Consider the following 25,327-nt stretch of genomic DNA (forward strand, 5'->3'; position numbering starts at 1 on the left):
TTATCATACAGATTTGTGTCAAACTCACAAATAAATATCCAGTTGTTCACTACACACAGACTGGAGCCTCTAAAGCTTCTGAAGCTTCTGAAGTTTCTGAAGCTTCTGAAGTTTCTGAAGCTTCTGAAGCTTCTGAATTTTCTGATTCGTCGCCCACGTCTCAGCTTTGTTCACTGATTGAAAAAAGGGTTTGGTGCTTTGCTCGTTTACGGCTGTGACCATGAAGGATTTCAGGTTGAATTAATGAAGTGAAACAGCCTGATGATGTGGAGGCTGGCTGGTCTGTGCTGGTCTGTGCAGTGCAACAGGAAGACGTGCAGACGCGACTCAGGGCTGAAAAACGGTGTCGCCGCCTGTGCACAGTTCTCAGGTTAAAACAGCTTTTCATCTTTTTTATTCACAGTTAATTAGAGTTGTCATGGTTTCAGTTTGTTGATTATCTGATCAACAGAAAGTCGTTCACCAGCAATGTTGTGTATTTTAATCTGTTGATTCATTTTACAATTAATTGATCAGTCAGTCCCGTATTCTATGAAACGAGTTCCCAGAGATAACATCTTTTTTTATTTTTATATTTTTCTCACCATTGAAGCTGGATTGTGTTGCAGGGACCTGAAACCTGCGTGAGATCCAGACGGCGCTGTGTGTCACAGGCTGTGCGAGCTCCTGAGAGCAGCCTACGATAACCTAACCTAACCCTAACATACAAAGAACAGGAACTTCCTCTGGTTTCTCTCTGTGCTCTGGTCTGATTGTTTGATTGACGTTCACTCTGTGCGTTCACTTCTCTGCATTTGTCTTCGGAAGCTCTCACACAGGCCGACACACAAACCGGTGCTGCTGTTTGGATTTTAACTTTGTATTCTGATCGTAAACCTAACCTTTAACTTCATGTGAAACCGTTCAGACTTTGTTTCTGTCACAGTGCAGCTCTGACGACTCGGCTCTAGCTCTCGTTGTTTTCTGAGTGTTTCAGGTTGTTGTGTTTTTATTTTTTTGTCTTTATATTTGGGATTTTTTGATATATTCTGTGTGAATCCGTCTCTTTGCTGCTGTGACGGATTCAGTTTCCCCACTGTGGGACTAATGAAGTATCTTATCTCTTGTTATTCACTTAATTTAAATAACACTTTTGAATAATGCGTCTGGCCTCAAATCGACCAAGCAACAAAACAAAACGCACACAAAGAGAACTCTGACCTTTCTCTACCTGTCTGGTCGACCAACCTTCCTCACCTGTACAATTCATTTCCCCTCTCATACGTCCAGGTGACGGTTCATTTGAATTGAACTAATTTAGGAAGCTGTGAAAATGTGAGGGCACTGAGGGCAGACACATCCTCCTCCATGAACACACAAATACACAACGACAAAACCCGAATGAACCTACAACCGTTCAGAGAAACACCAGCACACAGAAATCTCACCTGGGCGTCGTGTTGTGAGGTGACTGTTAACCACCGCCACCTTTTTAAATTCTGAATGTATGCCTGTCAAAAGCAGAATCCTCCTCTGTGACTTCACGTCCAGTTCAAACCAAACCTGTTTGTTTTGCAGGCGGAGGCGGAAACAGAAAAGGAAAAAGCAAGAAATGGAAGCAGATGCTGCAGTTTCCCCACATAAGCGAATGTGAAGAGCTGCGACAAAGCACAGGTAAGAAAACGGGGTCTTTTCTGTGTGAGCCTCGCAGAGCAGAGCTGGCCTCACGCTCAGCGCCGTGAACGGTTCCGGTGTTTATTCAGCACGGTGAAAAGAAAACGTCACTTTCATGAACCTTTTTTTCTTTGAGACAAATGAAGTAAATGAAGATAGATATTCCTGTTTATCCCGAGGGGCCGTGGGTGTGTGCATGCAGCTGGCGTGGCTGAACGTTTGCTGTCACATCACAGTGACAGGTACATCATCGTTTCCTGTCACATGTCACGGGTTAACAATTATATCGATACATCTCCTTACATTTTTCTCTTATTGAATTAAAAGCAACTTGTCCACTGAAGTTTAAATTCGCTAATGGAAACTGAGCTGTGCGATATTATAGGAATGACATGTGAATTATATTTTAAGGATTATCCCTTTAAGTGACAGCAGCTGACCCGTGTTCTCCTCTGCAGCGGGAAAGTCCCCACAGGACGAGGTTATTGATGTATGATTTAGAAAACAGGACGGCTCTATGTATAGCTCTGTGTTCATCAGAGGCTCTTATTCAGTCCTCTCATTGTCTCACCCAGACTTACAGAAAACTCTGTGTTCACTGCGTCACACACACACACACACGCACACACACACACACACCACCCGAGGCAGTGGCATAAAAAACATGGATGGTGTAAAAAAACATAATGTTTTATTTGTTATTTACCTAATTTGAGTTGTTTTTATGTCGTTTCTCCCTAAAAACAACAGCTCCCCCCGACCATGCATCACCCCCCCCACCCCCCGCCCCAAACCGTCTGTGGTGACTTAAACTGTGGATGTCAGTATGGTGGCCCTGAGGTTCAAAACACTTCAGAAAACAAACAAAGCAGCGAGCGATACACTGAAACGTGATCCAATCACACTGTAAAATCTCAGTATTACTGAGGGATTAGATTTCACTCAGACAATATGATCAGTGTTGATTTTTCATTTCCTCAGCTGATGTGTAATTCTGGACAGAAACACACATCCGTTCATTCACATGCTACAAACGCTCTCAGCAGCAGAGCTCAGGTTGTGACCAGGTTTTTAAAATCAGCGGTGAAGCTGCAGCTAGAGGTTGATGGATACGCTGTTGTGAGTCAAGAAGTAGTTTCAGCAACTTCCTCTAAAACCTCAGTGTTTTGTTGTTTTCGCGTTTCTGTTTGTGTTTGGATTAAACAGGCAAAGTAAAGCGTGTTGATTGGTGAACTCGATCTGTGATTTTTTTTTGGGCAGAGCCATGTGAGCTGTTTCTTTATGCTAAGCTAAGCTAACTGGCTGCTGGCTCTATAATCATATTCAGGCCACAGACATGAGAGTGTCACTGGTAGAAAGCTTCACCCGGCTGTCGTCACGTGGAGCTGCAGCAGGAACCTGAGAGAGGATCAGACCTCAGTCTCTTTTCTAGGACGGTCTTCACTGGTCTGGATTTAGGTCATGTGACAACTAAGATATCTTCATGACAACTAAACAAACTTGTTCAGATTTTTTAATAACAATAAACTTCCACGCTCAACTTCACTGAAGTCAGAGAACAAAACATCCAACCGTGTTTGTCGTAATCCTCGAAATTATGTTTATACGAAGCTTCAAACACGATTTGAAAGAAACCTGATGAGGAAACATTTTCAGAAGTACTGAATGAATCACACAGTTATGGTTAAGAGTTAGAGACTAGAAGCTGTGGTCGTGGTTAAATATAGAAAAAGTGAAAGGTGAGTGAATCAGGACACAGGATGTGTTTACGTTATTAAAATCAAACCGACACCGGCAGCTTTTCATAACCACTGACAAACTGCTTCCATGAACGTGAACCCCTTTCCCTCAAAATGAATTTGATTGATTAATTGATCAGATTAATTAACTAACTAACTAACCAGAATCGTTAGAAAGACTTTCTGTAAAAAAAGGTGGGGGGTGGAGGGTGGGGGGTCTGTCACATCATTGATCCAGTTCCGAAAAGTCAAAAGCCTGACAACTGTGAATGCGTGAGGGCTAGGACAAAAAAATCTTGCTCAAGTGGCACCACAGAGGAAACTGTGGCCACGGCAGAAAGAGGAAGCAGACGGCTGTTTTTGCTGCTCTAACCAGCAGTATGGGTAGTTTCATTTTCACAGGTGACGGGTTAGAGGCAGAAGCTGGAGTTTATGAGACTCAGAAGAAGAACACAGAAAGACAGAGGAGAGGAGGGAAAGTGTGGGGACGAGACGAAGGAAAAGGTTTACTGCAGCTGAAGAGCTGAGCTCAGCCTGAGCTCAGAAAAACACGTTTAAACTTCAGGGTTTAGTTAAAGTTAAATTCACTGACAAAGGGATCCGGACGTGTTGGTATGTTTATGCTGTCTTCATCTGATCTGCACCTTCGAGTGAAGGCAGGATAAACTGGGAAAGTGACAACAACTCGAGCTTAACTCCGAGTTTCACTGAACTGAACTCTGACGTTACATTAAATTAAAACGAGTTTTGAGCTCTGAATGTGAACAAAGACCGTTTGTATCAGTCACTCTCAAATATTTCTCTTAATTCAACATATATAGGTCAAAATATTTCACAGCTCTCTTCCTACAGGCGTGTGGACGTGTCCTTCTGTCAAAGACATCGGTTGTTATGGGATAAAAAGAGCCTGTGTCGCTGCTTTCCTGCAGCTGTGTCTGTGAGGTCCAGCTCCGTGGGCTATTTTTGAAGCTGGGTTCAAACTGGGTGATATCTTCCTCTGCACTCTGCTGTTGGTTGTTTGGCTTCGTGCAGATCAATAACTGTACCATACAGTTTGCACCTGTGGTAACGCCGCGCACTGATGTGGCCACAGCGTGGGCAGGAAGCCAGGGCAGGTGACTGAGAGGCGTCAGAGCATCTGTGCACCAGAGAGAGCAAGCGATCGCTGCTGGGAAGCCAGTGAGGGATCGTGCCCGGCGTCCACTGCTGCTGGTTGAGGCTGAGGGGTCAGTTAGGCGACCTGGGTCGGTCATGAGATGTTGAGTTTCCAGTCAGTGTGTCCTTGGAGGCTTTTTCACATTATGTTTGTAAGATCAGTCAGTTAGATCAGTTTTTTTTTTTTTTCTGGAAACGACATCATACGAAGAAGCGCGGCCACTGTTTGGTATTTGGTCGTGATTGTAGGGAGATTCCTGGTTCTGGGATAAAGACGTGATTCTGCTCGGCCTGCTGAAGGCGTCTCCCGTCGATGGAGATAAGCGCAGGCCTTCGGGCTGATTTCTGAAACGATAAACTCGAGCTCATTTCTTTTTCTATTTCTGCTGCATTTCACACTTGTCCCAAATCTCCCTCACCTCGCCCAAAGTGCCGAGAACAGCTCTGCTTTGTGACCTTGCGACCCGCGCACAACGGCGCTTTTGTTGCTTGTGGTTCGTTACTGTCAGATGTGTCAGCCGTTGTGAGTCTGTGTGTGTTTGTCTGTGTGCAGGGCTGAGTGATTCATTGTGTATATATCCATAGTGAATGATGCTGGGTGACGTCTCCAGCTCTGTGAGTTGGTTGAACTGCAGAAGGAACTTGTGGCTTCCTTTAGAGGAGTGTGTGTGTGTGTTTTTTGGCTGTGCAGTAACACAAACAGAGTGGTGATCACCTCGTGAGTTGTTTGGTGTAAATATCAGGCAGGTGATTGGGAGGCGATGGCAGTCAAAGGATCCATATTTATGTTAATGTCAACGTGTGGAGTAAGATACATTACACGACCGGGGAGGATGGTGTGGATTCGTGTTTGTCCCTTTTAACACGTCAGGTTCATAAAGAACTTCACTGGCCCTGACCTCAGACCCAGAGCTCATCACCCGACCTCAGTGCTGAACCTCACTGATGCTCCTGTGGCTGAATGGGAGCCAACAACGGCCACGGCTGATTTTAAAGATGTTCAGTCATCGCGTGTGGGTGGAATTTGGGTGTCCACATACTTTTGGTCATATAGTGTAATTTAGAAATGCCAGTGGGCACAAATTTATCTTGTTTAACGCAGCCTACAAACAGAGCTGTGTGTGTGTGTGTGTGTGTGTGTGTGTTTGTGTGTGTGTGTGTGTGTTTGTGTGTGTGTGTGTGTGTGTGTGTGTGTGTGAAATGGTCTGACCTCCTAAGGTTAACCATAGTAGCATGTGATGTCAGTGTGATGTGAAATATTAACACTATCGAGATGTTTACAGCGGAGCTCTCATGCGTTGGGGGGTGCGATAGTGGACGGAGACACCGTCCCCTCTCACAGCCTGTTGGTAGGACACATCCATACATGGATATACATACAGAGTAAACACTCTGGCAGAGTAAACACACAGGCCACACTGTTAGGAAGACATCCACTAAAGAAGAAGAAGCAGCTCTGAGGTCTGCCTGATGACGACCTGCGATGAAACGCTCACTGCCCTGAGGCTCAGGGCGGCAACTGCCAGGCTGGTCGGGATCCACAAAGATGAGTTTATGTTCAGGACGTGTTTGTTGGGGATTTTTCACCAGTTTGTCCCAGGAAATGATTTCAGGAAATAAATCAGGAACAAATGGCTCCTTTTACACGACAGGAACTAATCCACACAAAATAATCTTTTAAGGATCTCGTCTTTTATTTACAACCCGAGCTCTCGCTCAACTCTACTGCTTTGTTGTTTATAGTTTACTGATCTGGTCCGGTCTCACAGCTCTGAACCACAGCGTTGATGTTTTCAGAGAAACAGCTGTAAAAAGCCTCTGTCCGACCTGCCCACAGCCCCTCACCGACCTGTCCACCGCCCCTCACCGACCTGCCCACAGCCCCTCACCGACCTGCGCACAGCCCCTCACCGACCTGTCCACCGCCCCTCACCGACCTGCGCACAGCCCCTCACCGACCTGTCCACCGCCCCTCACCGACCTGCGCACAGCCCCTCACCGACCTGCCCACAGCCCCTCACCGACCTGTCCACCGCCCCTCACCGACCTGCCCACAGCCCCTCACTCACTGACCTGCCCACGGCTCACGGTATTTCTACTGTTTATACTCAGCACAGCTGGGGGCTGAGTGCTGCTCAGTGAGTCAGTCCACGACTTCACATTCACCTCACCTGAACTGATCCCTCTGAAATAAAAGAGAGGAAATTCATCCACATGCAGCATCACTCAGACTGAGCTCAGAGCTCGGGTCTCTGTCAGGGCCGGGGTGGGGGCGTCTTTTAACTTTATTAGCTTTTAAACAACGTCATGCTGTCGGCTTATGAAATTCCTTTGTCTAAAAAAAGAGCAAAAATGAGTCAAATGAGGACAAGAGCAGGAAAGACGAACAAAACTTCACTTTGATATTTGTTTAAATGTGATTATGTAGTAAAGCAAAAACCAGAATGTAGTGAGTGAAAACTGGATCTTAGAACAGAAAAACAAGCCTTCAGCCTTTTCCTCCACCTGATCCGGATCTGATCTCAGATCTCAGCTCCATCAATATGTTCGAACGTCTTTCCCTGAGGAAATGAAAGTAATGAAAAATTCCTGGATCCAGTTAAAACAAACCTACAAACAGTTTATCTCACGTGTATCTTACGTTTGTGGAGTTTTCAGTCTGCGTTTCCACCTCTGCATGTCTCATTTCCAACATTCAAATACACTGACAGAAACACAGCCAGGTGACTGTGTGTGATCAGCTCATCAGTGTTTTAATCCAGCTCTTCATCAGCATGAAAACAGAGAGGAGAGGGTGGAAAAGGGACTTTTACATCCCGATTCAGTTCCTGATTCTTTCGTCAAACAGCGTAAAAACATCCTGCTGATGCTAAAATGTTGAGCGTGTAAAAGTTTGAGTTGAAGCTGAAGCAGCGGCTTGTTTTTTTTTCAGGAAAACTTCACAACAGATGCAAATAAGCTGTGATTTGAATGAGTTGAGTCAAACATGCTCGTCTGGCAGAGTGTGGGACGCACGCAGAGGCAGGACGTTCAGCACGTAGCTGCACAAAACCACAGTGAAAAGCTGGAGCTCCAGCAGAAACGCTGAAAACACGAGGACTCGAAGGTGTGAGGTGTAAGAAAGAGGGAAAACAGATTTCAGACGAGCTAAACAGACGGAAGAGCTCAGAAATGATTCAGCTCTGAAAATCTTGACTCAGTTTGACAGTTTTTTATGAAACGAGTGGGAGGGAGTCTTGAGAAAGACATTCAGGAAACCGTCAACTTCCTCGTTTGTCAGTAACAGGTCGTTCTCTTCTCGACTCGACTTTCTTCTTTTCTCTCCCTCTGTCTCGTCCCCTGACTTGTCCTTCATCTCTTGTTATTCCGTATCAGCATCTTCTCACTCTGAGCGTACGGTTTTGATCCGTTGTGCTTTAGTTTACAACACGTCAGAAAATAGAAAACATTTCCATCACAGATAAGATATTTAAATTTACTGTAACATAAGACAAAAAGAAGCGGGGACCATATTGCTCCCCTCTGATTGGCTGCTGACGGCTCTCTCAGCTGATGACGAGGTTGTACCAGCGTCAGGTTTAGTCGTGCAGTGTAGTTTAGTTGACTTTCAGCACAGGGGTTTCAGAGCAGTGTCTCCATCAGTCTCTGTTACTCTTGCAGTTAAATAAGGTTGAGATGAGGTTTGTTAAAGTTAAGGTCCTGACATTCTGTTATTCTGCTGCTTAATGATGAAGGAAATGAGTCGACCTGAGGGTTTGTTTACACTCTGCTCCTCTGAAATCAGTTCTCAGTGTTGGGAATCATTCAACCCTCGTGCCTCTGCTGTTGTTTTCTACACGTCCTCTTTGCTGAGAGACACATGCAGGAAATCCAGCGTACATGTGCCTGTTGAAGCGTCTTGAGTCTCGATAGCTGCTGATACCTCCTCCTGCTGGATGGTCTGAGGCCTCGTCTTCAGGCAGCAGAGAAACTGGATCTCAGTGAAGCAGGTCTGTGCCGGACTCAGAGTTCAGACACCTCCTGTTTACACGCAGCTTCACAGAGACATGTTCCTCTGTTCGGCCGTACTGAGTGATATCTGCTCTGATGGACCAGATATCATCTTTTAAAGGTCTTATGGTTTATGGACGGAGACGGAGAGAATCAGAAGCGCTGAGACCTCGATCTGGTATCAGGGACCTGGAGGCCTGCGGAGGCAGCAGGTGGCCTGAGAGAGGCCTGTTTGTAGAAGTTCTCTGTGCTCTGATGTACATGCATGTTGTCGCATGTTCTACGCAGCCCCCGACGCTCCTTTCACACATCACACCTCCAGTGATCTATTGAGAAAATCCACTGATCCACAGCCAGTTGATGAGAAGTTCCCAGAACTGGAGGATGTTAGATTTCAGTGGCTTCATGAGATGTAATGAAGCTAAATTTTGATTTATGTGTTTCAGGGGAGAATAATGGCTCTGGAATTTCTATAATCAGGGACTTTACACTCATGATTAGAAATGTGTATTAGAGTCACATTGGTCTTGAAGTTCAGACCCAGAGGACCCTCTGTCCAGCTCCGGGTCCTCTCCTCTTCCTCCACACGTCTTCATTGTCTCTGCTGTGCTTCACTTTGCAGCAGGACATAGGAAGCGTGTTAGAGAGGGAAGTGATCAGTGGCAGAGAGGAGAACAAAGAGGATGCAGCCGTGCAGAGATGGGATGAAACAGAGCAGAACCTGTCAGGACGAGGCATCAGTTACCATCAGTCACTGTGTCATCGATGGGAAATGACTCATCGAAGTGATAAGACACCAGGGACATTTATCCTGAAACAGTTAAAGGGCTTCTCCACCCAAGATGTGTTTTATTTACTGTGCCAGGCCGAGAGCGTCTGAGCACGACGGGCTGCTGGGTGCATTATGGGAAATGCAGCATGCTGCGTTTTTGGAGTCAGGAGCTAAAAAAAAATCAAACATCGCTGGTTAAATCTCAAAAACCGAACCTGCTCACTGGTATTTTTTAGAATGGCAGGAGTGTTTATTTTCTCATCTGCTGGAAACAGTCTCGTTCAGATTGGAAGTTTTTCCTGAAACGTTCCCCGTCGAGGTTTTTGACCAACAAACGGTCGATGAGCAGTGAACCTCATGAAAAAAAAACAGACACCAGCGAATAGATTTAAGTTTAAATTTGATGTGATGATGTGATGTGACATATAGATGGTCTGCTTTTCACTGGCATGAGTCTTGGCTCAGCTGATGCTAATTGTTGTCCACAGGGACAGAAACAAACAAAAAGCAGCAACACAGGGACGTGATTATCGTCCCACTGCTGTGTTGTTTGGACCCGTCACTTCCTGTGAAGCCCTCGGAGATTCAGAGCTTCATGTGACGCTGGATCGTGCAGATAAAATGCGTCTGGCCTTGGTCCGATGGAAATGTTCTGCTGGTCGTCTTGCTCTTGCTCTTTTCCTTCTTGTCTTCTGAAAACTGTCCACTGGCCTCGCTGTTCCTCCCTGAATCACATTTGTTTGTGTGTGTGTGAAGCTTCCTGAGCTGCTTTGCATCCACATGAGTCACAGATGCAAATCCACGTTTCCTTGGTGTTGTTTTTACGTCCTGAAGCGCAGCTGGGCAGGTGAACTCGGATAACCCCAGGTGGACTGGTGCAGTGCATCTGAAACCTTCCCAGCAGGTGGTTTATGGTTTTGCATGTAACTGTTGTTATAAGAGCATTAAAATAACTATATTCCATCACGTGTTCAGGAAGAAGTGTAGTCTGTTGATGATTTCATCCACTCATAAGCTCATAAGTCATCAGCTGGGCTGTGTTCCGCGTCTCTCAGAGAGGTAAGCACTGTGATGGAACTGAGGATTATCTTTGATTAATTTACCTTTTATTTACAAAATGTCTGTAAACAGTGAGAAAAGGCCCAGATGACGACTTCATGTGTCAATAATCCAAACTTTAAACTCAGAAGAGTCAGAAAAGCAGATGATATTCAGATATGAGCAGGAGAAGTTTTTCATTTTCACTCAAAAAAATGACTTTAAAGGTCAACAGATCATCAGAACTGTCACTCGTTCGTTTCCTGTTGACTGTCTCGTCTTTTAGCTCTTTAGTTTGACAGTTTCCTGTGTTTCCTGTGCACTTTGAAAAAACATTCTGTAGAAACACGGTGTCCTGTTCTGCTTTGGCTCCACAGGTTCCAGCTGTTCGGTTTACCTGGATAAACTCTGTGAATAAATATCAGTGTGCTGAAGTCACCTGCTGCTCCTTTAATAAAAGAAAAGGTTCCTGCAGTTCTATGCAAATATTAAGTCAGAGTGGGCGTTAACAGCAGCTGTGTGTGCTGATATTTGATTGAGTGTATCAGCGTCACTCGCTGTCAATACTACGACACGGTTACACACATTCCTGCCTCCTCTCACGGCTGATAGCTGCATGTGTTGGGTGGGTTTGTCACAGAAACTGGCCCGGGACAGTGAATAAGGAAAACAGTTCACTTCCTTCTCTCTCAGCACGTTTTCAGTCGACTCATTGAGCCGTTGAATGTCAGCGTCCAGTGGGATCCGAGGAAACGGAATGAAAACAGGCCTGATGCAGGTTCAAACAGATAGTGACTCATGTGTGTTTCCCACTAAAGGAACTTGGACGTGATTTAACATGTAGCTGCAGTTCCAGGTTCTGCTTTTAATTGTTTTCCAAGTTAAAAAACACAAAACAATAAGCTCTGATGAGATCAGGGTGAGGACAAAATTACAGCAAGACTCTCGACTCAACTTTATTTACACGGCATTTTAAACCAAACAGCTGAGTCCAGAGTGTGTGAGAGAACAGTGAGAAAGATCATCAGGGAAAAAAAAGAAATGAAAAGGATCATTTCAGGACAGTGTCCTCACAGACAGACACTTTACAGCACGAAGGAGGCAACAGAAACGACTCAGGAGGTCTTAAAGTCCAGGTTGTGGACGTGGTCTCGCTTCAACGAACCTGAGCCGGGTGTGTTTTTCCTGATTGTGGCTGTTCAGGCTCAGTTTGACTTTTCCCAACTTGTAAAAACTGAGAAGTTTTTTTTTTCCTTTTCTTTTTTTTTTATGACAAATGTCAAAGGTTAGAAAAAGATCCTGGTTTAAAACAGAAAAAGGTCACAGTGACTGGACTGTGGACTCAGGACTGTGGACTGTGGACTCTGGTCTCCATCCACCTGCTAATAATGGAAGTGCTTCATTCATTCATTCTTTCATTCATTCATCCAGTAAAAAAAAAACATTGCTCTGAACTGATGTTGTCACCTCAACATTTGAATATGAGCCTAATTTTAGGGGAACAGTTGGTAACGTATTGATTTCCTGTTAAACTCCTCTTTAAATCCGGTTCCTTCACAGCCTGATGTTACACCACTGCTCACATTAAACAACATATAAAAACATCAGCAGGGAAACGGCAGCTGATGGAGACAGCCTCTGATTCATGCTTCTGTTTGGCTGAAATTAGAGAAATTTTCCTGGAAACTTGAGAAATTTGTTTGTGTAAAGTTTAGTGATTTAACCTGCACCGTCTCAGCCGCCTGTCGGTCTCTCACTGTCCACAGAGAAGGACTACAGCAGCCTCTGTGAGCGGCAGCCGATCGGACGCTTGCTCTTCAGACAGTTCTGTGAGACTCGGCCCGAACTCAGATGCTGCGTCAAGTTCCTGGATGCTGTGGTAAGATGAGTGTGTGTGTGTGTGTGTGTGTGTGTGTGTCTCTGGGTATTTGTCTTGTCCCCGGATCTGTGTGTTTTTTTCCGCCTCAGAATCACGTTCAGCTCATCTGACAGACAGATTCCTGTCTCTGAGGACGCTGGACGTGTGTGGGAAACAATAAGTAACACAACTAACTGTCTAACTAACTCGGTCAAGGTAAGAAACCAGCGCTCAGAGTTGGTGGAGACAGGATGTGGGACTAACCAGCTGTCCACCCCGACGTCCCAAACAGACTAAATGTAGTTTGGACAGACTAAAACCAGTTTGGAGGCAGAAATAAACCATCCACAGGTTAAATGAGGAAAACAGCGGTGAACTGGTTCTGAGCCTCTGATGCAGGAAGTTTAATTATTCTGAAAACGACTCCAGCACTTGAAGTTCGTGAAGGAGGAGGAAGAGGAAGTGGAGTTTAATATCTGCTTAATGAAATACAGGAACTCTTGACTCCTGGGAGCAAAGGAGAGCAAAACTGCGTCAGTGCGTCGCCCTCTTCTACCTCCCATGTTTTAAAATACACACAAATACACACACACACACCTCCCATGTTTTAAAATACACACACACACACACACACACACACATGCACGCACGCACGCACACACACACTTTGTGTTGACCTCAACCGTGACAGTGAACTGCTCACTTCTTGCTCTGCTCACTTGAGGAATGTTTCAGTTGCACTGTTGTTTCAGTCTTACTGGTGTGTGTGTGTGTGTGTGTGTGTGTGTGTGTGTGTGTGTGTGTGTGTGTGTGTGTGTGTGTGTGTGTGTGTGTGTGTGTGTGTGGCTTACAGTGTGGGGACCGGTTTGAATATTAAACCATTGAAACGAGGACATTTTGTGACTTGGTTTCAGGGTTCAGGTTAGAATCAGGTCTTGGTTTGGGTTAGGGGCAGTTTTTTTCGGGGGGTGGGGCAGTTGATAAATGATGAATCGTGGTTTCCTCCTTCACTCTTCACAGTCACACATTCACACACAGTGAGTGACACGCTGCTTTGAAGTGTCCTCTTCCTGTTTTTGGTCTCAGTGTTACTCAGACCTCTCCCCTCATCAGCTCCGCTCCTCGTCATTCATCGTTCAGTCTGAAGGTCCAAACGCTGCTGCTGTATCACATGTATGACGGAGTGTCTCTGACAGAGTGAAAACTTTGACCTGCTGCCGTCCATCAGCAGTCATCCTGCTGTGTCCTCTTTGAAATGTCTTCCATCCAGTGTTTGCTGAGATACTGTGTCAGCCCTGAATCTCAGACCGCCCCGATCCAAAGAGCTGTTTTTGTTCAAAGGAAATAAACTTCCAGACATGTGCTGCTGGGAAAGTTTCCCCAAGACTCTGTTGGACACAGGAGAAGACGGTCGGACCTTGGTGCTGGACGGGGACAGCGTCTCAGTGGACGGACTGATCCTGGCCTGGAACTTTACTCTTCGAATTCTGACGGAGATTCAAATACCAAAGGAATATCTGAGTGCTCTGACAGGTCCGACCCACATTCGAGCGTCTTTTCTGCCGGACAGTGTCACACACTTGTTTGTGCGTCCGTCAGTGGACCGGTAATTCTGTGCCGAGCAGAGGTGGAGAGGTTAATGAAGACCACGTCCACCTCTGTGTCTGTCTGTGTGGAGGCTCCACTCTGACTGACCAGCTCAGCCAAACTGCTTTCCAGCTTTCAGCCGTCCAGCGGATACAACGCTCGCACGAAGCAATTATGCTCTCTCCTACCCCGCAACCACTTCCCGTCTCTTCTCTGAGAGCTCTGCGAGAGGACGAGATGGACGGGGAAAATGAGATTTGAACCGTCTCCGCTGTCACTTAGCATTAGTTTACAGGCTCTTGCTGCGAGAGGGGAGAGGAAGCACTTTGGAGTTTTCCAGTCAGGCTCGGTTTACTGCAAGTCATTGAGAGGGATGGTTGATGTGAGGAGGAGCAGATGCAGTGAGTTCATGTCCTGCAGGGTGTGGAACAGGCCTCCCCAAACTCCGCAATTAAATCTTTAATTGAGTTTTCAGAGACGTCCTCAGTGGACACGCTGAGAGCTGGTGGTAATAATTCAGAGCGGTCATCATATCATGGCGGTGATTTGATCAGCTCGTGTCATCGTTGTACAAAATGCCAACTGGTCTAAATGAACGAGGCTGAGCTGATTAAAAACCAATAAAACAGGAGACTGAAGTCTCTGTTTTGACTTTTAACTGCTGAAGTGAAGCCTTTACTGCAATGAACATTATTACTGATGAGAGGAATCAACCTACGACACACATGAACAGAAAATCTTATTTCCTGCACTGCTGTCGCAGACATGTTGTTGTCACAAGCTACACAAAAGCAAAAAAGACCAATTTCAGCCCTGAAGTGTCTCATAAAACTCCAGAACTCGACTTCGACTAAGAAACAGAGAAAAAATGATGAACTGAACACAGGACAGAGACAGACACAGAGACAGGGCAGAGACAGGGCAGCAACCAGACTTAAATACACCACAGGTAACTGGCAACAGGTGGCACACATTAGGGCGGAGCAGACAATCAACAGGGTGGGAAAAAAAATACCAAGACAGGAAGTAAAGTGGGAGTACATACCCAAGGATTCAAACTTCAAAATAAAACAAGAAATATTAAATATAGTCGGACTGATTATAACAATCTGACCCCCAGAAAAACTGCTTCTCACTGTCTTCATTGTGTCTTCATGCATTTGTGTGCAGGCGGAGTACGAGGTGACTCCAGATGAGAAGAGGAAGGAGTGCGGTCAGGAACTCATCGATAAATACCTCAACCCAAAGGTAGATGCTGCTTTCAGGGACATCTGTCACTTTCTGTTTCTCTCATCCCGTCACAGAAAACAGATTCCCTCTTTCCTAACGCAGGGTTTAAGGATCCTGCCAATGGTTTGTGTGTTTTTTGTGTGTCTGTGCAGCGACTGACCTGCATATTATAAAAAGGCTGTCTGCATCAGAGGCACTTTACTCATGACTGCTTCGAAACTTCAGCAATAATCTCGACATCAGCCTGTTCACACTCACACTACCCTTTACACTCCTTCTCTGTGTCTTAACTCTGACCCTTCTTTGTTTTAATGAACTGAAACAGGAAGATAAATTTAAAATCCAGAATCAAACTCCGTTTTATTCTCTGTTTATCAGTGCGACACGTCACAGCAGATTATTTCTGTCTATGAACAGTAACAGGAGAGAAAATGTCAGGAAATCAGAAATCTAATCACTAATCTGAGACTCTGGATTGATCCTTTAAAGATAAGAGATCAGAACCTTCTGTGGTCGATGTGGTCACACGCACGCTGCTCCTTTCACAGTGTGTGTGTGTGTGTGCGCGTGCACCTCATGCTGCATATCTCAGTTTATATGAGTCTGAACATGCAGAAGCCTGCAGAGTGTTGAGGATAATCATCTACCAGCACGGCCGTAAAAGCCAGTTCACCCAGCTTTCCTCTGCGTGTGCTGCCACAGCTGAGTCACTGTGTTTACCTGGACTCTGTTTTTCTGTGACGCAGTCGGAGGACCATGTGCCTGAGGTGGAGGACGTCATGGTGGCTCAGTGCACCGAGAGGCTGCAGCAGGAGGCCTGCAAAGATCTCTTCAAGGACTGTACCAAGTAAGATCGCGGGGGTGCCGTCTGTGCTGGTTTTTCACGCAGGGAAACTCTGACATTGTTTGCTCAGAACTGGTCACATTTCTGGGAATTTGTGTGTTTTAATGGCATGAAAAGGAGTTTAAATTCCGTGGTTACACACCTGCAGGGTTTTTATGGCTGATTTCTAAAATAACCCAGTTCATTTAGCTTTTGACAGAAATGAATTTAGGGATTTAGTATTCACCCCCAGAATCATGCAAAAGACAAAAAACGGAGCTATGAAGTCATTACATATTCTTTTAAATACTTAGAAAATTGAACAGAGTTTGGTGGGTGTTGTTCAGCTGGGAGACTTTATCCTTGTAACCTCAGTGTTGTAAATGGAAAAGGATCAGAGACCTTTACGTCCATCAGATACATCAGGACGGGGATTAGTTCAAACAAAGGTGTGTCGTTTATTTTGTCAGTGAAAGCTGAGTCAAAGTTCTCGATCACTCACTTATTAACATGGTGTCATATTATGGTCCAAACTGTTTCTACATGATTATTGTCATTATGACACATGAGGTCGAGTTGCAGTCTCGCCCACTAACGCTCAGAGGCAGTTGGATCTTCCTCGGCTCTTTATAAGGTCAATAAAAAAGAGAGAAGGCAAATAAACACTCCAAGTTCAGCAAAGCGCTGCATGATGTGCTCTCCTGATTTTTTTTATTTACACATGTAGACTATTCATCCGCGTAGTCTGTGACTGAGTCACCTGTCAGTCGATGTAACTTCACCTGATAACGTCAGCGTCACGTTTCCTTGCTGAACTGCAGGTGTGAAAGTGACTGCTCTGCCGTTTCAGACAGAAAGTGAAGTCATGAATGGCTGATAGAATTAAGTGGGATGATCCTGACAATAGATGGTTGTATATTCAGTGAATCACGTGATGTGTGACGTCAGGAAACCGTAGCACGTTCCGCTGAACTCAGCCACAAAATCCCTTTATACAAACTTTACATAAAGGCCGTCAGTGTTGGTTCCCTCCAAAACGTCCCGGCCGCTCGTCTCTGCCTCTGTGAGGTTTCTGTTCTCTGGACGTTAAAAAAGAAAATCTGTGGTTGGGCTACAATCATGCACTGAAACACGCATCAAAACAAGCGCTGCTGGCCGCCTCAGAAAACACACGGCCCGAGCGCTGGCCTGAATGTCGGCTCTGTCTCTGCATCAGGATCTGGATCAGAGTCTCAAGTCTTTCAAGTCACAAGGCTCAAGTCCAAGTGAAGTCACGAGTCACTGCTTCACTTGCTGAGTCACAGGTGTTAAAGTCACAAATTTGCCGTTGGTGTTTGTTTAATGTTTGAAATGGTGAGATCCACCTGTGCTGGTTTCTGATTGGCTCAGAGGAGGATTACATCTCTACAGCTTCGTGTTCGCTCGAGCTGTGGAGTCACAGCGCGTCTTTAACGATCAGTCGTGTCCTTTAACTCTGATAAAGAAAATAAAAGTAAAAAAAAAAAAAACTTTATGCACATTTTGCTGATAATACTTTGGTATTTAGCCTTAAATGGGATTTTAAATGCAGAGCGTTTACTTTTTTTTGTACCTAGTAAAAGATCTGAGTTCTTCTTCCACCTCTGCTTTTCTCGTACGTCACAGATTTTTCTCAGATTATTGATTTGGTCTACAATTATGTGGCTTCCTCTGGAAAAGGTTAAATACCTGTTGCAATGATAAAAGTATAACAACAGTATAATAAAATGACTGTACCACACTTGGAGGAATTTGAATCACTGAGGCTGGAGCCTGGATTCCGATGAACACGGAAAAACAAAGTAAAGACTCAAAACAAACCGGAGATAAAGACATAAAGGACGGACAGAAAAATATTCTGATGAAATTCCATGTTGCTCATTTGTTTCTGTTCTGTCTCTGTTCGTCCCATAAACAACTCTCACACATTGAGTAACATCCTCTAACGGCTCTGTTCATGCTTGTTGCGTAGGCGTGAGGCAGCACAGAGGCCAGTTTGTTTTTCAAGCCACATCAAGTAAAAGACATGAGTAATTTACAGGCCGTACGAGGCCACGTTCAGCGGTAACACCACGAACCCTGGGCGCCGCTGCTGTGTCTTTATCAGTCTGATAAACAAGATAAAAGTCTGGTGACGTTTATGTTTTTCTTTTCGTCAACAAATCCAGTGAAATCAACTCCAGCTCTCATGCTGTGAGTCCAAGAGCCTCATTTCTCATTTTCATGGAAAAGCGGGCGTGTTTGGGACGGTCCTGACCCGCAGGTTCTCTTCACTGTGCTGTTTCCAGATTGATCCACGACTACCTGAGCATGGCGCCCTTCGCAGACTACCTCGACAGCATGTACTACAACAGGTTCCTCCAGTGGAAGTGGCTGGAGAGGTAACGTTTGACGTCTCTGCTTCTTTCTCTGACTCTTTCTCTCTGTTTTTTTTTTTCCTGCAGCCGTTTTGCTCCATTATGCTCATCAGCACAATGCATAATCTCTGTACACACACACACACACACACACACACACCACACACACCACTTAAAAGCTCACTTAGGCTCATCTGGAGGCTACATTAGCCTTAAACTGCATCACAGTACCAGTAACAACATGCTCAGTGAGTTGCCTCACTCCTTCCTCTCCCTGGTGTCCTCATGTCCTCGGGGTTTCGGGGGTGAGAACAACGCAATCCGTGAACTTCACGGTGATCTCATGTTGCATATTTCAGGGTTTGAAATTGCTCAACGGCTCCGCGTCACAGTTCAGCAGTGAACTTCAGCAGTGAGGTGGATTTTATGAACAGGCTGTTGTGCTGAGTTTGGATGTAAGCGATTGTGTTGCGTTACTGAAAACACCTGAGGAGGTTTGGTTTGCTGTAATCACAGGCAGTGATGCAGGAGGCGCGGCAGGTAGTTCAGGTGTGTAATCAGGTCTCATAATCACAGTACAGAGGATTCATGAGGGAAAGAAACCTGTACAGGTGGACAGACCTCAGTGTTTCCTGATCTGCACTTTGTGGATGGAAGAGTAACGTGACCAGGCTTTTACTGTGAAAACAGGTTTCCACAGTCGGAGTCACTGCTGCAGAGAAACTGTCAATCCACGTGAACTACACACGCTCACGATCCCAAGTTCCCACAGGAAGTTTCTTTGGAAATGAGGAGCAGGTTGTGGTGAAAATCCTCAGGAGACGCCAGGTTTCCTACTCGCCTCTGTCGTCTGATGCAGTTTACAACAGACTCACCTGCTGTGGGTGTTCACATCATCATAATGGCTGTTATGAGTTTTACCAGGTTTGTTTACAGACACGGAAAGTTTGTCAGGACCTCCGACGGTTCCCAGACTCCACTTTAAAAACCTCTGTGATGCTGTAAATAAAAAGTGTAAATCCGGACTGAGTGTTTAGGTTTGATGGATAAACAGCTGCTCTTCAAGGATCAGCTGAGATAAGCCAGTGGAGAAGCCAAACAATCCTCAGGAATCACAGTTCAGTGACGTAAATACAGAAGATCAGGCCTGAGTCCACAAAGAGTCGACAGAGAGAAGGAGACAAAACAAAAGGAAGAGAGAGAGAAAAGTCTGTTTGTTTCTCTCCCTTCATTAGTCACCCCCCACCCTCCCCCACCCTCCCCCAAACACACACACAAAAGCTGCTTAACAGACAAAAGCCCTGCATTTGTGGCATGTCAGCTTTCCAGGAACAGTGGACGGACGATGGCCTTGAATTTCTCAGTTCATTCAGTGAGTTTGGAGAAGTTTTCACAAACCGCTGCCCCCCTTGTTTTCTTATTGTTCTTTGAGATATTTAGGAAAGAACGATGCAGGTGGAACTAATGCCATGAAGGTCGAGTCAGTTTTATTTATTTATACAAACCAACACTAATCACCGGAAAACTCAGAGTTAAAAACAAGCGGGAGAAGCATCATCACAGGGCTTATTAAGCAGCAAACGACTCAGCCTTTTAATGAGTCCAGGCTCCGGGGTGCGTTCACTTCACACACCTGAACGACCAGACTGTCCACAGGGAGGTGAGCGGTGAGGGCCGGTCCCAGGAGGGACCGGTTCACCGGTGCAGGTGTTCGTTACCGGCTCGGAAACGCAGCCGCTGACGGCCGAGGACACACGAACTGTTTTCAGATCAGTTGTTGCTCTTGTTGTTGTTGTTGTTGTTGTTGTTGTTACCACACATGTGAACATCTATTTTAATCACTGAGCAGGTGATGAGGAGACGCTGAGAACTTGCTGTGATTGGACCTTTACATGTGTTTCAGTGTTGAAAGTGAGTTTCTGTCTCTGTCCAACAGACAACCGGTGACGAAAAACACATTCCGACAGTACCGAGTTTTAGGGAAAGGAGGCTTCGGAGAGGTGAGTACGGTTCAGTTCAAGTCTGAGTTTAATCTTCACAATAAAAACCATCATCTAAGGTTATCTTTTCTTTCCGTTGTTTTCAGGAGATTCATGTTGTTTGATATAATCACTTTTTTTTCCTTTTACCTGTCGAGTCTAAATATATCTGAAAGTCCTGGATATGTAAATTAAATTCTTTGGAAAGTTTTTGAAATGATGCTCAGTTTGTTTTAGGAACAAACTGTGTCAACATACAAAGAACATAAAAAAAAAACATTTCACCCTCAGTTAATGATTCAACCAAAACCAGTCACTAACAAGTTTCATCATCTTTTTAAAGAATCAGGCTCATTATGGAGTGTTAGGGTCAGAGTCCTGACCTTTAAGGAGCAGGACAGTAATGATGTGTCATTTCTAAGCACAGCTGGATTCACAGCAGCTCACGCTGAGCATGAGGAGGGAAAACAAAAGGTCAAATCATCTCGAACTGCAGCAGGAGTCTGGGATTGTGCATCGTTCACAGTTAATGCTCGTGTTTATTCTGCTTCAGAGAAATGAAAGAAAGATCTGCAGCATGAATGAATCTTCTCCTCGGCTCCTGATCCCGTTACACGCCGCTGAATGGCGGCTCTGTGTTACCAGATCTCACGGTGATAACAGATTAAATGGACGAGCGGTCAGGTCATGAGATAATGAGGAACATGGAAATAAAAAAACCGTACTGCTGTTGTTGCTCTGTCAGTCAGGGTCAGGGTGAGTTCCGATTGGACGGATGTATGTTAAAGTCTTATACTTTGACTTTGGACACCGTCCTGATGTGACACAGACTCTGCACCTGTCCCTCAGGGACACGTTCTCCCCCAAACACATGGGCTGTATTTACCAAACAGGACGAGTCACATGTTATGACCAAGTTTTCAGAACATTTTTTGGGGGACAGCATCGGTAGCCGGTAAAAATAGTTTTGTCTCCAAAAAGATAAATTAAGCTGATTTGTTCCCCTCGTATTTCTAATGTCGAGCCACGATTTACACCTGAACGCCTCTGAAGAGGAACAGAAACATTTGTTTTCTTCACATTCTCCACAGGCTGATTATGAAACGGTCTGAAGACAGAGGGGGGGTTTGTCCTTTATTCACAGCCCTGCGTCTGTGAGCCTGTGGTTTGGGCTGGTTCCTTATAATTCGGTTTTATTTCTGATGTATTGCAGCACCTAATCATTCTGCCAAACAGAACCCAACATTCCCCCACGAGCGAGCGACAGTGGTAAAATTGGATCATTTACAATCACGGTCTTGTTTGGATCCTGATGCTCTCAGAAATGTGAAGTCACATGTTGGACGGCGATGAAACAGTCTCTGTTTCATTAAGAGAGCGCATTGTGTTTTTTTCTTAGTGCGGCTTTTTATATGTGGAAATGGAAATAAACTTCTCCCCTCGTGAACTGTTTCCTCCCCTCTCCTCCCCCAACAACCCCCCCCCCCACCCTGCAGGTGTGTGCGTGTCAGGTACGAGCCACAGGGAAAATGTACGCCTGCAAGAAGCTAGAGAAGAAGAGGATAAAGAAGAGGAAAGGAGAGTCCATGGCACTCAACGAGAAACAGATCCTGGAGAAAGTCAACAGCAGATTTGTAGTAAGCCTCTCGTCTTATCTTACTATGATTTTTTAAAAAATCTCCCGCTGATGGTTATAAAACCACCAGAAAAACTCCAAAACTACAATTCAATTGTTCAATCAGGCAAACGACTGAATCTTTAAAAAAGAACTTTTCTGGTTTTATCTTTGAGGAGAACTGACACTCGCCTTCCTGTGAGCAGAGACATGAGCTTTGACCAACTGGTCTGAAGGAATTTATTCAAACTTCAGAGGAATATAGCAAAAAAAAAAACAAAACAAAACAAACAAACCTTGTTGTTAGAAGGATAAATTCAGATTTACAGTATCTCCAGATTTATCTTTTAGCGTTAATGTTTTAAAAGACGTTGAAGTTCCTTTGTCCTTCGTCCATAATCGGACCTTTAAATGGTGAAAGGCTTCACATATTTGGGTTTGTTCTCTGTGTGCATCAGTCGGACGTGATGCCTGCAACATTAACAACTACAGTAATTAAAAGACAACACTGCGGTTTGTTCTGTCTCTGGTGTGGTTTGATTCTCTGCCAGATGACCTTCTTTTAGCTTATTTGATTTGGACAGCGCTCGGTTGGTGTGTGTGGGCTCCCAGACCCGAGGAGTCCCGGAGGGTTCGACACGGCTCCGGTGTAAAAATACACACATGGACAATTTTATTGAGCAGAACTTAGTTTTGTGGAAGTTTTGGCAGCAGGTTGTGCGTTTTAATTGTAGGGACGTGCGGGCAGCGGTGTCCTCAGCTTCCTCTGTGATCTCACATTAGAGGAAAAGTCCACCCTAAAACACCGCTGTTACAGAAGAGAGGCGACGCTGCCTGAGCTGAGCAGGTGGAGAAAGTTCTTATCAGTCTGACTCAGTCAGACTCAGTCAGAGCAGCTGCTGAACATGGAGCAGCATTTAGCAGCTAAAGAGCCTGATGTTTGCCTCAGGAGCTGGTGGAGACCAAACACAGAGCTAAAAGAGAGGGACACTGGACTGAGATCCATCAGGTGGACTCAGAGACCGCTCCTGATGAAGGATCGTGTTGAACTCTAGCTGCTGGGTGTGTCCACTGTAGGATCCATATCAGCTTAATAAGATGAATTTATGTCCCGCTGTCCCCAAATGGCCAAAGCAGAAAGTGACACTTCTCTGTCTACAGGTGAGTTTAGCGTACGCCTACGAGACGAAGGACGCTCTGTGCCTTGTGCTGACCCTCATGAACGGAGGAGACCTGAAGTTTCACATATATCACATGGGCGAGGCGGGTTTCGACGAGAGGAGAGCCGTCTTCTACGCTGCAGAGATCTGCTGCGGGCTGGAGGACCTGCACCGAGAACGCATTGTCTACAGGTCAGTCCGTTTCAACACGTTCTCCTCGTCTCATTGGTTCCCCGTCTTGGTTCTGTTTCTCACGCCCCCTCTCTGTCTCTCTCGCACAGGGACCTCAAACCAGAGAACATCCTGCTGGACGACCTCGGTGAGCAGCAGCATTACAGGGAAATCTCAGCTTCTCTGTGAAAGCCAGTCTGATCAGCAGTAATGCTCTAAAAGCTTAAAAGGGGGCGAGTGAAGAGTTCTAATAATAATAATATTAATAATTGGATGTTAGTTATTATAGTTTGTCACAGAAATGAAACACACTTTTTTAAATTCAGTATACAGGTCTTCACATGTTACTAAGCAGGAAGGATGAGTGTCGTTCATCCTTCGGGCCGTGGGTCAGGTGTTTCTGTCACAGCAGTCTGTGAGATCATTTCCTGTTGTGGGTCAGCAGAGGGCGCTCTGACTCCAGCACAGCCGTGTGATCTGAACCTGAAAGCTGTCAGAGGAAACTCACCTCTGCTGCAGAGTTTAATCACACACACGACAATTAGACCTAATTACAATCAAGTCAAATCCCAGAAAGATGAAAGAGTGTAATTAGTTTTTGGAGCGGGTGATGACACAGTGTGAAGGGTCCTTCAAACCGAAAACGCTCAGACACGAGCTGCAGACACCGCTGAGCTTCAGTTTGGTTGGACAGTCAGTCAGGGGTCAGAGCTCTGCAGCGTCCAGAGGTCAAAGTTCAGCTGACTGAAGACTTCCTTTCATAATGTGCTTGTGTTTGTGTCTGTAGGCCACATCAGGATATCAGATCTGGGTCTAGCCGTACACGTGCCAGAGGGACAGACCATCAAGGGACGAGTGGGAACAGTGGGATACATGGGTAGGTGACCTTTGACCCTTACTGATGAACAGTAGAATTTTCAGTTCGGGCAGGAGTGTGATCTGTAACGCGGTGTACATGTTTTCGGATCTGCTCGCTCCGTCTCCTCCAGCTCCGGAGGTGGTAAAAAACGAACGCTACACCTTCAGCCCGGACTGGTGGGCGCTGGGCTGCCTGCTGTACGAGATGATCGAAGGACAGTCGCCCTTCCAGCAGCGGAAGAAGAAGATCAAGAGGGAGGAAGTTGAGCGGCTGGTGAGGGAGGTGGAGGAGGAATATTCCAGCAAGTTCTCCGATGACGCCAAGTCCCTCTGCAAAATGGTGGGTGGATGCACGAGCGGCCAGCTCCACGTGTCTAAAGCTCCCATCTGCTCCAGCTCCAACTTCCACCATATTCTAACAGAACACACTTTCAGAACAAACCTTTGTTTGCAAAAATGTTTTTTTACAACGTTATGTTTTCGTTTTTTTTTAATGTCTGCCTGGTTCGTCCATGTGTCTCTGTCTGTCATGAACGACACACAAACCGAGGACTCGACTCAGATTCAGGCTTTGGCTTTGATTGTTTGCTGCAGGTGCTTTAACTTTTTTTTTAAAAAAACCCTCCAGCTGCTGGCCAAAGATCCCGCAGAGAGGCTGGCCTGCCAGGGGGGCGGAGCCTCAGAGGTCAAAGCTCATGCTATCTTCCGCTCCATTAACTTCAAACGCCTGGAGGCCGGCATGCTGCAGGTGCCCTTCATCCCCGACGTAAGTCTGCCAGATACAGTCTCAGACAGGTGACGTTACAGGTGTGCCAAGTTGATTTAATGGTATCACAGATAGAACTAGTAGCTTTAATAAAAGCACAGATGTAGCTACTAACATTAATGACACCACCTCTGAATCTTCTCATATCACCTCCAGAGAGAAAAATGTCAGAGAAGTGGAAATTCAGTGTTCTGCACAGCACAGGAAGAGGAATTAATTAATCTGATTAATAAGAATGTCACTGAGTCTCGTTATGTGGAGCATGCATGATGAACCTGCACGGTGTCAGTACAGGAAGGGTTCACCACAGCGAGCTCTCTGTTGTGTTACTGTGCTCTGATGCTGCCTCAGGACAGACGGAGTTTAAATCTCAACAAACTGATGCCAACTTTGGTCTGAGGCTTTTCTCCTCGCGGCCGTTAACAGCAGACGCCAGGAGACACGAACTGTTTGTACATTTAAAGACCAGGATTTGTGAAAGTGGTGGAAACTTCTGTGTGAGTGTCAGCTAAGCAGTGTCGCCGTGTTGAGCGAGTGGTTTGTGCGTCTGTGTTTTGC

The 25,327-nt window shown here is 45.5% G+C and overlaps 1 protein-coding gene across 1 annotated transcript in view; it reads left to right on the top strand.

Annotated features, from left to right (window-relative positions):
- Positions 1 to 25,327, top strand: part of grk6 (G protein-coupled receptor kinase 6) — a 37,088-nt gene that overhangs the window by 6,250 nt on the left and 5,511 nt on the right. The window contains exons 2-13 of the mRNA XM_041050869.1: positions 1,558 to 1,653; positions 12,114 to 12,226; positions 14,963 to 15,040; positions 15,769 to 15,869; positions 18,152 to 18,244; positions 20,157 to 20,220; positions 21,696 to 21,836; positions 22,976 to 23,166; positions 23,256 to 23,293; positions 23,933 to 24,022; positions 24,135 to 24,343; positions 24,632 to 24,769. Coding sequence (XP_040906803.1) covers positions 1,558 to 1,653; positions 12,114 to 12,226; positions 14,963 to 15,040; positions 15,769 to 15,869; positions 18,152 to 18,244; positions 20,157 to 20,220; positions 21,696 to 21,836; positions 22,976 to 23,166; positions 23,256 to 23,293; positions 23,933 to 24,022; positions 24,135 to 24,343; positions 24,632 to 24,769 — 1,352 coding nt within the window. The remainder of the gene's footprint in view (positions 1 to 1,557; positions 1,654 to 12,113; positions 12,227 to 14,962; positions 15,041 to 15,768; positions 15,870 to 18,151; positions 18,245 to 20,156; positions 20,221 to 21,695; positions 21,837 to 22,975; positions 23,167 to 23,255; positions 23,294 to 23,932; positions 24,023 to 24,134; positions 24,344 to 24,631; positions 24,770 to 25,327) is intronic.

The sequence above is a fragment of the Toxotes jaculatrix genome, chromosome 12, assembly GCF_017976425.1.
Source record: "Toxotes jaculatrix isolate fToxJac2 chromosome 12, fToxJac2.pri, whole genome shotgun sequence".
Lineage (NCBI taxonomy): Eukaryota > Metazoa > Chordata > Actinopteri > Toxotidae > Toxotes > Toxotes jaculatrix.